Source organism: Fusarium tjaetaba (genome assembly GCF_013396195.1).
Source record: "Fusarium tjaetaba strain NRRL 66243 chromosome Unknown NRRL66243_c0000108, whole genome shotgun sequence".
Taxonomy (NCBI): Eukaryota; Fungi; Ascomycota; class Sordariomycetes; order Hypocreales; family Nectriaceae; genus Fusarium; species Fusarium tjaetaba.
In genome coordinates, this window is record NW_023501304.1 from 80,869 (window position 1) to 94,506 (window position 13,638).

General features: G+C 49.0%; 5 protein-coding genes across 5 annotated transcripts; 3 read left to right on the forward strand and 2 right to left on the reverse strand.

Moving 5' to 3' along the window:
- Positions 1-458: 458 nt before the first annotated feature.
- Positions 459-1,875, forward strand: FTJAE_5589 (CDP-alcohol phosphatidyltransferase class-I family; the record flags this gene model as incomplete). Its single annotated transcript, XM_037352112.1, has 2 exons — positions 459-754; positions 894-1,875. 2 exons carry the CDS (start codon positions 459-461, stop codon positions 1,873-1,875), a joined length of 1,278 nt encoding a protein of 425 aa, XP_037207323.1.
- An 872-nt stretch (positions 1,876-2,747) lies between these two features.
- FTJAE_5590 (uncharacterized protein) lies at positions 2,748-3,894 on the reverse strand (the record flags this gene model as incomplete). Its single annotated transcript, XM_037352114.1, has 2 exons — positions 2,748-3,470; positions 3,835-3,894. 2 exons carry the CDS (start codon positions 3,892-3,894, stop codon positions 2,748-2,750), a joined length of 783 nt encoding a protein of 260 aa, XP_037207324.1.
- Positions 3,895-3,982: 88 nt separating this feature from the next.
- On the forward strand, positions 3,983-4,470 carry FTJAE_5591 (uncharacterized protein; the record flags this gene model as incomplete). Its single annotated transcript, XM_037352115.1, has 2 exons — positions 3,983-4,200; positions 4,302-4,470. The coding sequence occupies 2 exons, from the start codon at positions 3,983-3,985 to the stop codon at positions 4,468-4,470; spliced, it is 387 nt and encodes a 128-aa protein (XP_037207325.1).
- A 1,406-nt stretch (positions 4,471-5,876) lies between these two features.
- FTJAE_5592 (MRPL22 mitochondrial ribosomal large subunit) lies at positions 5,877-7,110 on the forward strand (the record flags this gene model as incomplete). The annotated part of the gene is made up of 3 exons (XM_037352116.1): positions 5,877-6,013; positions 6,121-6,917; positions 6,971-7,110. The coding sequence occupies 3 exons, from the start codon at positions 5,877-5,879 to the stop codon at positions 7,108-7,110; spliced, it is 1,074 nt and encodes a 357-aa protein (XP_037207326.1).
- A 480-nt stretch (positions 7,111-7,590) lies between these two features.
- FTJAE_5593 (uncharacterized protein) lies at positions 7,591-8,682 on the reverse strand (the record flags this gene model as incomplete). Its single annotated transcript, XM_037352117.1, has 4 exons — positions 7,591-8,007; positions 8,060-8,313; positions 8,373-8,547; positions 8,608-8,682. 4 exons carry the CDS (start codon positions 8,680-8,682, stop codon positions 7,591-7,593), a joined length of 921 nt encoding a protein of 306 aa, XP_037207327.1.
- Between the last annotated feature and the right edge of the window lie 4,956 nt (positions 8,683-13,638).

A 13,638-nucleotide genomic window follows, 5' to 3' on the forward strand; every position in this document is an offset into this window, starting at 1 on the left:
CGGTTTCGATTGACAGTGACTGACTCGGTTATTGGACCCCAAGCTACGTATCGACGGGCGTCCACCGAGAATGCCATGGATGTTGATTTCGATTCGATATCGATCAGAGCCACGGCCAAGATGACGCCTTGTTTGGACATTGTATCCTCAGGAATCTTGCGTACTTGCCAGTTGCTCTTCGCTTGTCATCTAAATCTATAAAGCCCCAGATTTCTCCCACCGTTCTTGACGGTAGAACTCATCAGTCTCCATCATTCCCCAGATTCCATATCCACTATCAACAACAACCACCAGACACACAAATAGCTCGACACTCCCCGAGTCATTTCTCAATAATCTCTCCGTTGGTATCATACATTGCTTGAAGCACTCTACCGATACCTCAACTTCTACACGCGTCCCTTCTGCTACGCGTGCGCCTGAACAGGACCATATCCATTCCTAGCAACACCATCACCATGTCTTCACAACAGACCGAGTTCTTCAAGGACAACCTCCCCGCCCAGCGTGAGGTCACCACCCCCGACTCTGTCCCCAGCTCTCCTGAGCTCGGAAGCTCCAGCTCAAGTGACAGTATCGCCAGTCTCGGGTCTCCCGCCTCTCCCATCTCCCCTCCCATCTCACAGCCTGTCGCCGACTCGTTTGTCTTCGCTTTCGACATCGATGGTGTCTTGGTCCGTGGTGGACGAGCCATCCCTGAGGCCATCCAGGCCATGAAGGTTCTCAACGGCGAGAATGAGTATGGCATTCAAGTGTAAGTCGGTTCATCCACATATATATGCATGCAGTCATGATCCACCAACCCCGGATTTATTCTGGGGTGGTCCACTTAATAAACGGCATCGTGACTTTTACCCTGGCGCTGAACCATGCAATACTGACACCTCTTGCAGACCTCACATCTTCCTCACCAATGGTGGTGGTAAGACTGAAGAGGAGCGATGCGGCGATCTCTCAGGTCAGCTCAAGTGCGACATCAAGCCTGGCCAATTCATCTGCGGCCACACTCCCATGAGAGAAATGGCCGAGAAGTATGGCACCGTCCTTGTCGTCGGTGGTGAGGGCGAGAAGTGCCGACATGTTGCTGAGGGCTATGGCTTCAAGGATGTTGTCACACCTGGCGATATCATCAAGCACAACGCCGCTACCACCCCCTTCCGCAAGCTTACCGCTGAGGAGCATGCCAACTCCCGTGAGCGAGACTTCTCCGACGTTGTCATCGACGCTGTCTTTGTCTTCGCCGACTCTCGCGATTGGGCTGGAGACATTCAGATCATGCTTGACGTTGCTATGTCAAAGGGTGGCCGTTTGGGTACCCGCAGTGAGACCAACGACGAGGGCCCCCCCTTCTACTTCTCTCACAACGATGTTGTCTGGTCTGCTGCGCATGAGCATGTCCGTCTAGGTATGGGTGCCCTTCGCCGCATGTTCGAAGTCACCTTCAAGGATCTCACTGGCGGTAACGGCGTTCTACACACCCACGCCTTTGGAAAGCCTCAGGTTTCCACCTTCGAGTTTGCCTCCCGTCTGATGGGCCAGTGGCGTCAGACTGAGCATGGTCTTGTTGCTCCTCCTGAGACAGTTTACTTTGTTGGCGACACTCCTGAAAGTGATATTCGAGGCACCAACGCCGTGAATAAGGTCGCCGACAATGATTGGTACAGCATTCTCGTCAAGACCGGTGTCTACCAGGAGGGCACTGAACCCGCCTACAAGCCTCGAGTCACCGTCGAGAATGTTCTCGATGCCGTGAACCACGGCATCAAGCGTGAAATGGATAAGAAGGCTGCAAAGGGTCACATGTCCAAGCCTGCCCTTATCCCTGAGTCCGGCATCACAGAGATTGCTGTCGACATGGATGGTATTACCATCTAATTCAACTCACACTCTTCACTTCAAACATTACATTTTGGGTTATTGGTTTTTTCGCCTCTATATTCTGACGGAGTTTCGGGTATCTTTACTTTGTTACAGCCATGCATTACGAACAGTCTTTTACACAAACATCTGCATAACGGCTCTTTGCAGGTGTCATGAGCACGATATACATACAAGTCTTGAAGACTGGATAGAACAAGAAACATCTGGATAGACGGATGGGTTCTGGTTTCGAGGCTTTTCATCATATCTAGCTAGATTCTTGCCTTCTTTGATGCACCACCCTACTATACCCTGATGAGCATCACATCAAATCCCATAGAACAGCAAAAAGATAGAAAAAAAAAGTCACGGCTCTTACAATGTCTTCAGGCAGTATTTTGCGAAGTGACCAATTCATACACCACCGAATAACGCATTCTAACTTATCTTAGACAGTTGAGTGATAATCTGTTGGAATAAATCACATGACAAACATTCGGAACAAGAGCATCATCCAGTGTGTTTGAGGAATGGAACATGGTGCAATGCCCGCTCCCCCCGTCCTAATAAACATTGAGACTTTGTTCGACACATCCATTGCTCCACTGCACTGACTTGATCAACAACTCGTGTCCAGGAGGAAGTCGACTCATGTCCATATTCACGACTGAAGTTTGTCTCGGTCCCAATCCCTGATGAAGTGCCTTTGCTGGCATACATTGAGATCTGGCCTTCACAATGTCACTGTGCTTTCCAGTCAATCTTCTGGATGGCTCACCTGTAACCTCGTATGTGGTGTTCATGATGACTTTGAGCTGCACTGTTCGATATCAACATGAATATAAGTCTGAAGCAGCTGATTCTTTGGCAATTCGACCCTTAATCATTCAGTCTCGGGCGCTCTCATCTCGCTCAACAATACCCAAGGGTTGCTCTGGATCCGCATCCTCTTCCGACACTTTCTCATGAGCCTCTCTGAAGACGAAACCTCCCCACTGCGAGGTAGCAGCCCAGCCAGCTGCATCGACAATATCTTGTCTCTGCCTCTTGTGGTCCAAAGCTTCCTCTGCGCTGATGCCCGGTGCAAAGCCACGGACGCTCTCGCGCTCAATACGAAGCCATCCCTTCCAGCCTGTTGTGATATCACCAGCTCCAACACCACCCAGAACGATAGTCCCCCACCATTCGCGACCGGCACTCGCCTTTGCGACACTTCCATAGAGAAGAATGTCCTCTGCATCGGCTACGAGAGCACGAGTATTGTCTGGGTCACTTCGTGCTGGGCGGTGGACGTAGACATGTTGCAAATGAGATGGCGAACAAGTCAGGCGCGTGGCATCAAAACGACCTTCAATATCGATGACCAGAAGGGCGTAAAGGTGCGGAGGGGTGATGAGGTTTGATATGAGCCTGTATAGTAGTGGCAGATGACGGCCAGATATGCCGAGACCAGCAGATTTTGTAGCATGAAAGTGAGCTGCTGTGATATCATCAAGTTCTGATATATGCGTAAGTTTGTTTGGCAGGATTTGAGGTTGATGCGGGACCTGATCCCGACTGCTCAAGCGATTGGGGTCTGTCGGGAGTGAAGAGCGCAAGCTTCGAAGGACCTATTGTGATATTTTAGCAAGTCTCTTGAGGGCTGATAAGTAGGAGTCTGAGTGTCGCTCGAAAAGGCAAGCCCTTATGGTCGGCTTGGATCAAAAGTGAGGTTGATTTCACTCTTTCGGTGGCTCAAGGGTAAGCCACACCAGCTCGTAAGGTCCTTGCTCGATACATGATGTGTAAAGATACCTATTTCGAGGGTTTTGCCGTGATTACATGAAGGTGAAACCAAGTCAAAAGAATCCAGGGCAGTGTAATTGACTTCTCGAGACGATAACACAATATATCTAATCATGATGTGCTGAATGCTTGGGTCCAATAGGTAAGGTAGGCAAGAAGCTTAGACCCAAAATCTCAAGTTCAACTTACGTCTTCGAGGCTCATCTCAACAACCTCACCTAACAACCGACTCCCCGTCGCTGTCTCCATTCCGAGACCCCGAAAGCTGAAATTTCTAGGGGCCCTTTTACTTGGATGCTGATCGTTCAGTTCAGTACGATCTTGGGTGTTCTTGACAATGGGCTATCCGTGCCAAGTCTTCCACGCTTCAGAGCTTCCTGAGCGCGTGCAGACCAACCTAAGCGGCCGGAAGCGCAAATTGGATAAAGGGGTCAATAATGTCGAACTCTCTGGGTGCGAACTTCTCGAGATGCTGCAGTACAAGTGCGAAATCAAAGAGCCCGTCAAGCCGGATAGTCCTGTGCAATGCTTTGCGATTGAGCGATTGTTCCGGAAGTAAGTTCTCCCCCACCTGATCCTTATAATGGCGCCCCAAACATTAGTAGGCATACCGTATCACAAATGTTGACTCTGACGTGAGTTATCTGCTGGTATAGATGTAAAGATAAAAAGGGCTCCTTTATGGTCGAGACGACGGCTTGGGAGGGCAAAGAGTATCCTCCAGTGGGACAGAGAAGTGATGATGGAAAGCACAGCAAAGACAGGGTGCCTCCTCAGCACTATCACTGGTCATCAAGTTGGCACGCGCCAGACGCAGCACGATAAACCAAACGAAACTATCGATTTTACACCAACCCAAGCCAACTTGCTATTATCTCCGAAAATCACATAGCATGCCGACCTCTCAAGGGAGACGCTGATTCTCTTGTGAAACTCCAACGTCATTGTTAGCCCCAACAGTCTCTAGTTAAGTAGAGCATGCATCCAGTCATGCGTACGACCGACCCAGGTAGCGAATAAGAAAAAAGAAAAAGAAAATGCAGCCTTCAAATAATGCTCGATTCTGTGATAGTCGACGTGAGTTTGAATATCAGAGCGCTGAGTCACCTGAAGGGCTGCAACAAGTTGATGACGGCATTGCCGGAATGGGCCGAGGTGACCAGCAAACGACATCGTTATCAAACCATTAGTTTACAGATTCAGTACAAACTGTCACTATTTTATTTGCTAAGTTAGATTTCAAATCGAGATATGAACCAAAATTGCTCCTTATCGATGAATGAATCTCTAATTATGATTCGACCACACATGATTGCACTGTCGACCCCAGATATACTCTCAGCCTCACGAATTGTACTTCACTAGCTCGGTTACCCTTGTCCATTAATATAGAATGCACGAAGACCGTTTCAAATGAAGCGTTGGTGGTATTCTCTTCTCTACCCAGCTACACGACAAACGAAACCTCGGCAAGCCGCCTGAACGTATCTATGTGCACTCCCATCTCTCGTTGCCCTTGCTTGAATGACAAAGTATTGTTTCGGTTCGTTGATTCTTTTACTCGTTCTTCTGGGCAGCTCGCTCCTCTTCGAGCTTGATGTAGTAGTTGTCGCGGGCGTTGGTTCGGGGCATGTGGAAGCCGTACCTGGTTCGGAATGGTGAGCATATACTCTCAGCGTCGTGTCGTTTCGTCGGCGGTATTGCTTACCAGAAGAAGTTGGCCATGACGAAGCCGGAGCCTACAATATTGCTAGTCAGCTAGGTGGACTCCAACCAACCACATGATTCGAATTGTCAGCTCCTCAAAATATCCTCCTTTGAATTATGTAATTGCCAATTCATGGAATCCGAATCAATCCAGCAGAGAAATCGACGTACCGAGTGCGATGCTAAGGTCCAGGACGAGGTTTCGTCGGAGCATCTAGCACAATTGTCAGTCCACGAAAAGCTCTGGTACCGGGAGGCTCAGGCTCCTCTGGCCCGGTCGAGTGCCAAAAGCGAGCCATTGAGTCGAAGGAAACATACACCGGTGATGGGTCGGACGGCCATTGTGACTAGTTTACTTTTGCGAAGCTGTTCGGGCGAAGGAGCGAGGCTTTCGAGAAAGTATAGAGGTGCTGGGGAGTTTCGATGTGGTCAAGCAGTTCCAAGTTGATTCCGAAGATGGGCTGATGTTAATCGCGCTAACACCCGAGTCACGTGCACATCATCCGGTTGAACAACGGCGAATCATGCCGAAAAGAATCTCGCCCATTGAAACGACCTTCAGCTGGAAGATACAACAGGTAGACAGTGGTCGGTTTGCTGAGCCCGACAATATCTGCTACCATGAGTCTCCGATTTGCCGCGCGGCGGCTGGCAGTATCAGGTACGACAACGCTCAGTCCGCTTTCTTTGCAACTCAATTGGCCCAGAAGTTACATGGACTAATCAAGAGCGTTTCTCTACAGCAAGGACCGCACACCCTATATCTAGTACACCAGCTCCTGTTTTCTCTACTGCTTTCGGACCCTCAGTACAACGACGGCATAAATGGGCCTCCAATCTCTTCAAAGGATGGGGCAAACCCCGGAATAAAGACGCTGGAGCTTCCCCAGCACAGGACCCTACATCTCTGCTCGACGACCCCAAGAGCCGTGAAGAATATCTACAGAAGAGCATGTACAGCGGCGTGGAGGACAACATTTTCCAGGACGAGATCGAAAAAGTCAGTACCGACACTACACCGGGTGCCCCCGAGGTCGAGCAAAAGACGAAAGAGAACATGGCCATGGTTGTGGACCCCGATCCTCGAAGTCGAGTGCGTTGGCAGCGCAAGAAGGTTATTCAGATGGTGCGCCGCAACGGCCGTCTGACAAGGGACGAGCGCATTCAGATGTCCGAGCGCGAACTTCTGCACAAGAGCGAGTTTATGCCCACAAGTGTCAAGAAACTCGTAATGCTGGCCCGCCAGATCGCAGGAAAGAGCGTCGACGACGCCATTGTGCAGATGAAGTGGTCCAAGAAGAAGATGGCGGCCGAAATTGGATATTACCTTGAGGAGGCTCGAGATTTGGCTATTGCACAGCGTGGTATGGGACTCGGAAAAGTCAACAATGAGATTCTGGAAACTCCCAAGAAGATCCAAACAGTCGATGGCAAATGGATGGAGATTGAGGACCCTACGCGAATGTATATCGCTCAATCGTGGGTTGGGAGGGGCCCCTGGCGAGGGAAGAGAATCGACTACAAGGGTCGTGGACGAATGGGCATCATCAGACATCCTAGCACAAGTATGCACACATTGGTCACATATCTGGTTTTGAAATCGCTAACTCATCTCTAGGTCTAACGGTGTTACTCAAGGAAGAAAAGACGAGAATACGAGAATACGAGGAGCGTGTGGAAAAGAAGAACAAGAAGGGACCCTGGGTGCATCTCCCCAACCGACCAGTATATGGACAGAGGCCATATTACTCGTGGTAAAACCACGACTGCCATCCGGAAATGAAGTTTAAAAAAGAGACGGAGTCTTCAGGCGTCGCCAGAGGCCACCATGTAATTTCTCATAGAAACTTGTAAGATATGTACAGTGAATGGGATGTACACTTGACTGAGATTGAAGTTTACGCGCCAGTGCTAACGTGATCGACTTGGTGTGGTATATTGGCTCTGGCCGTATGTTCATAAAATAATCGTCTGACGTCGAGTTGGCCCAAATCTTGTTGCCACTCATGATCAACAAACCCATGAACGTCTACCCTTTGCGGGTATAGCCATACCGTTTCGCAGAGCGATATGTGCTGGTGCCTCGCCGACTGGCTAATACCAAACTACAATTAGACATGTGCTATGCAGTGATGTTATGCAGTGATTAATAGAGTGCGCATGCGATTGTCATCTGCCATATATTGATTCTGCTGTGCCCCGTTTTAAACGCCGATGTCTCCCACAAGCTATCTTTGCTCAAACCATGTGTCGCGGTTCTTCGCGAGGAAGCATATCCTCATATCGATGGGACATCAGTTCAAGGTCATATCCATTCTTCTCGCCAATGGACCCCTGGTCGGGTAAAGGATAACTGCGATCCCTAGTAGCCATAGGTGGTGACATGCTTGCCATGTTTCCACGAGGAAGATCGCGCTGGTTTTGACGTTTCTTCCAGAAGAAGAAACCTGCGATGCCGAGAAGTGCGAGGATACCAATAGTAACTCCAATACCAACACCGGCCTTCGCAGCACCAGACATGCCGCTGGAAGATTCTTCCTTCTTGTCTGAGTCGTCATCTGAAGAGTCAGCGGTAGCCGCAGCACCAGCCGCCTCGGAAGCTGTTGATGAGCTGGCGGTATTGGTGGAGGAAGCAGAGGCCTCAGATCCAGTGGCCTATCAATGTTTAGTTTTCAGCTTCCTCGAACGCTTAACATCACAGCCTTACCGTAGGTTCGACGGCACCGGCAGTTTCAGACGTGGAAATCGCATCCACAACATCAGTCGAAGTGGCTTGAGGTGCCTCTGAAGTCACCGGGGGCACAGCAGAGCTTGATGCAGCATCAGAGGTATCAGCCGCGGCAGGGGTCCCCGATGTTGCTGCTGCTACTTCGGACGAAGTTGCTACAGCTGCTGCAGATGTCGTCGCTGCGCCTGACGCCGACGTTGCGGCAGCTTCTGGAAGGGCAGGGAGTTGCTGACCTAAGTCTTGTCAGTATTCGCTATTTCGTGTAAGATACTATTGAAACCTGACAACATACCGACACAAAACCCGTTGCTCAAAAAGCTGGTAATATCGGCGTCTGCAGCATTGCATGAAGGCGCTCTTGCGCACTCAGCCACACCCTTGATAAAGCTGGGGCTAACACAAATACAACCGGCCTGGGTGGCATCTGCGCAGCCGACAGTTGGCTTTACTGATTCAACACATGTGTTCTGGGGGCCATCAGCACCTGTTTCGAGTGAATGCATAGTGATTAAGCGCTAGTCACTTACGATGCAGTCCTGAGCATAGACACTGAGAGTCTGTAGGGCGCCCAGCGCCAAGAGAGTTGAAAGAGAAAAGCGCATTTCGGGGGAAGTGTGCGGCGAGATAAAACCTCGCTCGTTTGATAGATCGTCAGTAGCTAGAAGAGAACCAAATCGGAAGTTCACGACAGGCTGGCTGCCCGGATAAAGAATTGAGTGTGAGAAGTGGTGGCAGGTGCGGTCACAGGGATGAATCGTGACAATGGTGGCTCCAAATTTGCGATAAGAACAATAAAATACCGCAGGTAGATCCAGGAACAATCCCTCAGGAGAATCGGAAAGAAATCTTCAAATAGAAATGAGAGACGAGTCGGACAATGTCGTGTAATGTAACAGAAGTGGCTTGGTCCAACGTGGCACCCGATGCAGCAGATGGAGGGTCCTCGAGAAGAATACGAGTGAATAAAGGCCCGGGATACGGATTTGTTGTCGTCGGTTTAGCCCAGAGGGAGCAATTCGAAAGGCAGGTGGAAAAGAACAATAAGGTAAGGTAACGTAACGTAACGTAAGGAAAGAAGAATACGAAGAATTGACCACAAGGAATGACTGGATGGTGAGATAGCGAGGGGACACTTGAGAGAGTGAAAGAGCCCAACGCGCAAAGGTGGTCGTGAGAAGTCGATTCGATTCGACTCGAGGTTGAGATCAGGACAAGACGAAAGCAGAATAACTAGAAACGAAGCCGTTTGAGAACGGAAGAAGGAAAGGTGGGTTCAGGTGACGACAACAGCCAAAGGGAGAGAAAGTAAAACGTTCAATTGAAATGAGATGAGATGGGACGAAGTAGGTAGGTAAGGAATGAAGTGGGCAGGGAACTGAGAAAAGAACGGGGGACCCGGTAAGATTGCACTGAGGTCCGAAAGAATGTAATGTAGGTAAGATAGTTAATGCAATGCAAACCCTCGCTCTTTCGTGGGAGGGAGCAACAAGCTGAAGAAGTAGAATACTAGGTAGAATTAATAATGCTTCAAGCACAAGCAAGCAAGCTTGGTCCAGTGCTGTGCTGTGCTGTTACAGACAAGGGCGACCCAGCTCGATGAAAATCAGATCCTTCCAGGGGATGATCTAGCTTTACATAGTCCATCCATACATACTACCTTAGTACCTAGGTCGACACGAGGGAGCCCTAGAAATAGCAATGATGGCAGCTTTCTGCCGGGCTGGGCCTGGGTGCGGCACAGTCTGCCAATTGGATGCAATAACTAAGGTACATGTTGGTTGTTTCTTCGCCCTCCGCCATTAGGTGATTTCCCAACACTCTTTGTACACAAAACGCCTTGTGTGTGCATGTGTGCATGTGTGTGCCCCTGGCGGCTTGGCCTCCTGCAACTCCAGGGACCGGATCCAACATCATCAAACTGACAAGCACCGCCATCAACGTCAGTTCCCTCGGTTTTCCCAAAAGGGGGGCCAATCATTCTCCAAGGGCGCAAGCAAGCATAACAAGATTGCCATTCAGCGCTGTGAGAGCGTTGCTAGCGGCGGGGGCGCTCCTGGATAGTCCCCTGGCGCCAGGTACTAGCGCCAACTAAAGTATCACAGATTCCTTAGCTCACTAGGTTGGCCTGTTTACCGCCCAATGGCCATCTCCCGAGATGGTCTCGCTTGTTTCATCTGACTACCTTACCAGCCTTACTTGGGTATTTTCGGTCTGTATTGATTTGCTTGCGGGGACTGAGAGAAAACCACACATTCATTCTCCATGATCTTCTCTGACTCGTCTTCTTGACTTTCCATTAGGTACTTCGTTATGTGCGACTGTGGGATAAGATACCTTGCCCATGTACCGATGGCGCGCGCGAGATTTCAGCGTCTTTGCTCTCTTCTTTGTCCTGTCTTCCCTCCTTTACGTTACAGTCTTCTAGCGCCTTGGCCCTTTTGGGGCTGGTGCATCTATCTCAAACCTTATGCGGTTTGATACGCGGTGACTACTAATGTTGGATTTTCTCTGACAGATACGAGACTGACACTTTGACGTAGCACAGCAGATAATAGATACGCAGAACAAATTACCACCAGTGCAGTGCACCTCTTGAGGGGAGTTCGCTTGCATTGACCAGAGCAAGCTGAGCTGCAGAGAGGAAACAACTCATCAGAGAGCGCCATTTATGCAACCCACTTCAAAACTCGTGACTTTTATTGGGATGGGCAAGCTGCATCCCAGCAAGCCCCAGGCAATCCGAGCAAACCAACCAGGACCCGATACTCAAATCCATGCTCGAATACGGAAATGCTTCTTTGACAACGCGCCTTGTACGGGATGACCGCCGTAGTGCAACCGGGCTATTGTGGACTGATTACGGATAGAGAGAGGCAGCAGCTTGACCCCCCCAGAAACAATTCCTGATGATAGCCGCTGCAGTGAAGAGTAGAGCCATCTCAGTCAGAGTTCTTCACGGCATTTGATGGATGTGGTCATCTACTGATGCTCTGCATAGTATGAGGGTCAACAAAGTTAGCTGCGAATCAAAGACAGTGATACAATATGGCGAAGCTGATGCACCACGCGTCTTGCTTTTGCGTCACAGAGGCGGTAGGGACTGGTGCTTCCCTGTCAAATTCTTTGTATGTATAGCCGCACATGGCGAATCAACCGCGGCACATCCACCTGTCACTTGTGTGACAATAACTTGGAGGCGGATCGGCCTCAGGGATTCACCCACGTACCTAGCTTTTTGACAATGGTACAGCAAAGGGGTCACGATTGTGCTTCTAGCTCCCTGAGTATGGCCGGCTCAACCCCGATGACATCAGGAAAGAAGAGTTTTATGCTTAGACACACCCCTGAGCCATTTCACTCTGTAGGTTTACTACTGGATGTTGGATTCAGAGAGTGCCCTTTGTTTCATCCACAGATTTGTGTGTTGTCTGTGCAAATGGGCACTTCATCCAGACCACAAGCTGAACTGTTGCTTGTAGCGTGAAACATTAGCCTCAAGACCTGTCAATTTAAAGGAAAGAGACGCAAGCAAGTTCGAGAGCGCACCTCACAAGAATGCTTTAGGCTTGAAACCGCGTTGCTAAACTTTCCACTGTATCCCCTTGGTCAAAAGAGCCTAACCTGTCATTGAGCATATGTTTGTTTGTCTGAATAAAAAAACTGATATCAGAAAGTGTGCTTCTTGTCCAATGGCGTAATGCTCAGCATTGGCATTCTTATAGACAGATCACGCACTGAAACAATTGCCTCTTACAGCGCCTTGAAGAGGTTTCCTATGCACTGGTACTGTATCGCAATTAACATGACTTCTGGAGCAGTATCGCTGTTCATCTGTAATTTCTTATTGACCACTTGGACATATCGTGATTTCAATTATAGGCTTATAATGCTAGATAGCAAGCTGCTCAGATATGGAAGTCAGTAAAATACCTATCGACGAGGCATTTTGTATTAAAAAAAAAACGTCTTCTCCAACACATATTCTTGATCAGTGCAGTACATGAAGATGCAATCATCGCCTTCGTTTTCGTTAACATACACGTTTCACATAAGATATTATTATCAGTTTTGTCCTACAAAGTTGCGTACTTAGGTATTTCATGAAAGGAAATGTTACAAAGGCTAAGGCAGGTAAATACATATTAGTAAACATCCATTAGCCGAGCTGATCCGCAAATGTCATGTCATGGGGTGGCCGGGTACGTTAATGCGTCAAGGTAATCGGGATCATGTATCCGAGCCATTGGATCCATGGAAGCAGCCAAGGCGCCTTATCCAGTAGCTTCGGTACCCATAGCTTGGGAGCTCAATCAGCTCTAGCGACAAGAAAACAAAAGACAACTACTAAGGTCCTACTCCGTAATGACAATAGGAATAGTTAGGTAACTAGGTAGGTAGGCAGGCGTCGTCAAACTTGGAGGGCCTTCAGGTCTTTTAATTTTGGTCTGGTTAAAGAGCGATGGCTATTACCGTATTTCGGAAAAGGGTTGGAAAATCCGCATACTTGGACGCATTGAGAACAGCTAAGAGTCTAGCCTAACTATAACCTAACGTTAACTGACTCTCAAGGGACGACGGACTGCTTAAACTACTACTTAACTACTAACTAGGTACCTAACCAATTAGATCACCTACCTACCTTAGTAGGTAATTGGTGTATTCTTGATGTAATACCCAACTGGCAGCAGCTGAATTTCCAACAGTGGGACGAACTCTAGAATAAAGCACATACATACCTATCTGTCTGGCAGGAATGCGAATGTCTAGAAAAACGTCGAAGTTCCATCAGGCGGGCTCACAAGGCATCGCGTCGAGCAAAACATTACAAGCTTAATTGGGAAACGAAACTCGTCACACCCGTTTGGTCCCCAGGTTCAGACCATGCTATGAGGCGAACCGCGATGGCAAGAGTGCAACATACAGCTTACGAACTTGAGACATGAAGCTTAGATGATTATCGCCACCTTGGCTACCAGTATTCTCTCGAGTTCATCAACGCTCTTGGGTCGTTACTGAAAGTAAAGTTGATCACTTGCAAACTTCTGCACATCATGTCAGGGTGATTGACTCGGGGATTTTTGTAGACCGGGAGCCCGATGATGACCGTGCGCCGGGAATAACAGCTCGGGGTCCAAATTTGATGAGCCGATAAAGAGAGCTGGTCAATTGGAGCAAGCTGTGCAAGCCAGCAAGGCGCCTCGCTGCACGCTCGCCTGGAAGGTCCGGGTCGAATTGAGGTCTAGACTCTCTATTAGCTCGTACATCTTGGGAAATGGATCGACCAAAAGACAACGGGTCCAGTCCAAATGTATCCAGTACCGAGCCTTCAATGACCTGGGAGCCGGGATTGTTTAGAAAGCCCTGAAAACAATGACGCTTTGGCTGTATGAAAGAAGGATAGAATGCCGTTCTCCCAATACTCGAGGTCTCATATAGAACATAGAGATCTATCATGAGTACTCTTAGGCCTTAGAACTGAACAAGAGCACCCCAATGTGCTGCTGGCTTTGAATTCGAAATCGTCTGCTCTATCACACGAGCAGTAAAGAAGGGTTGCG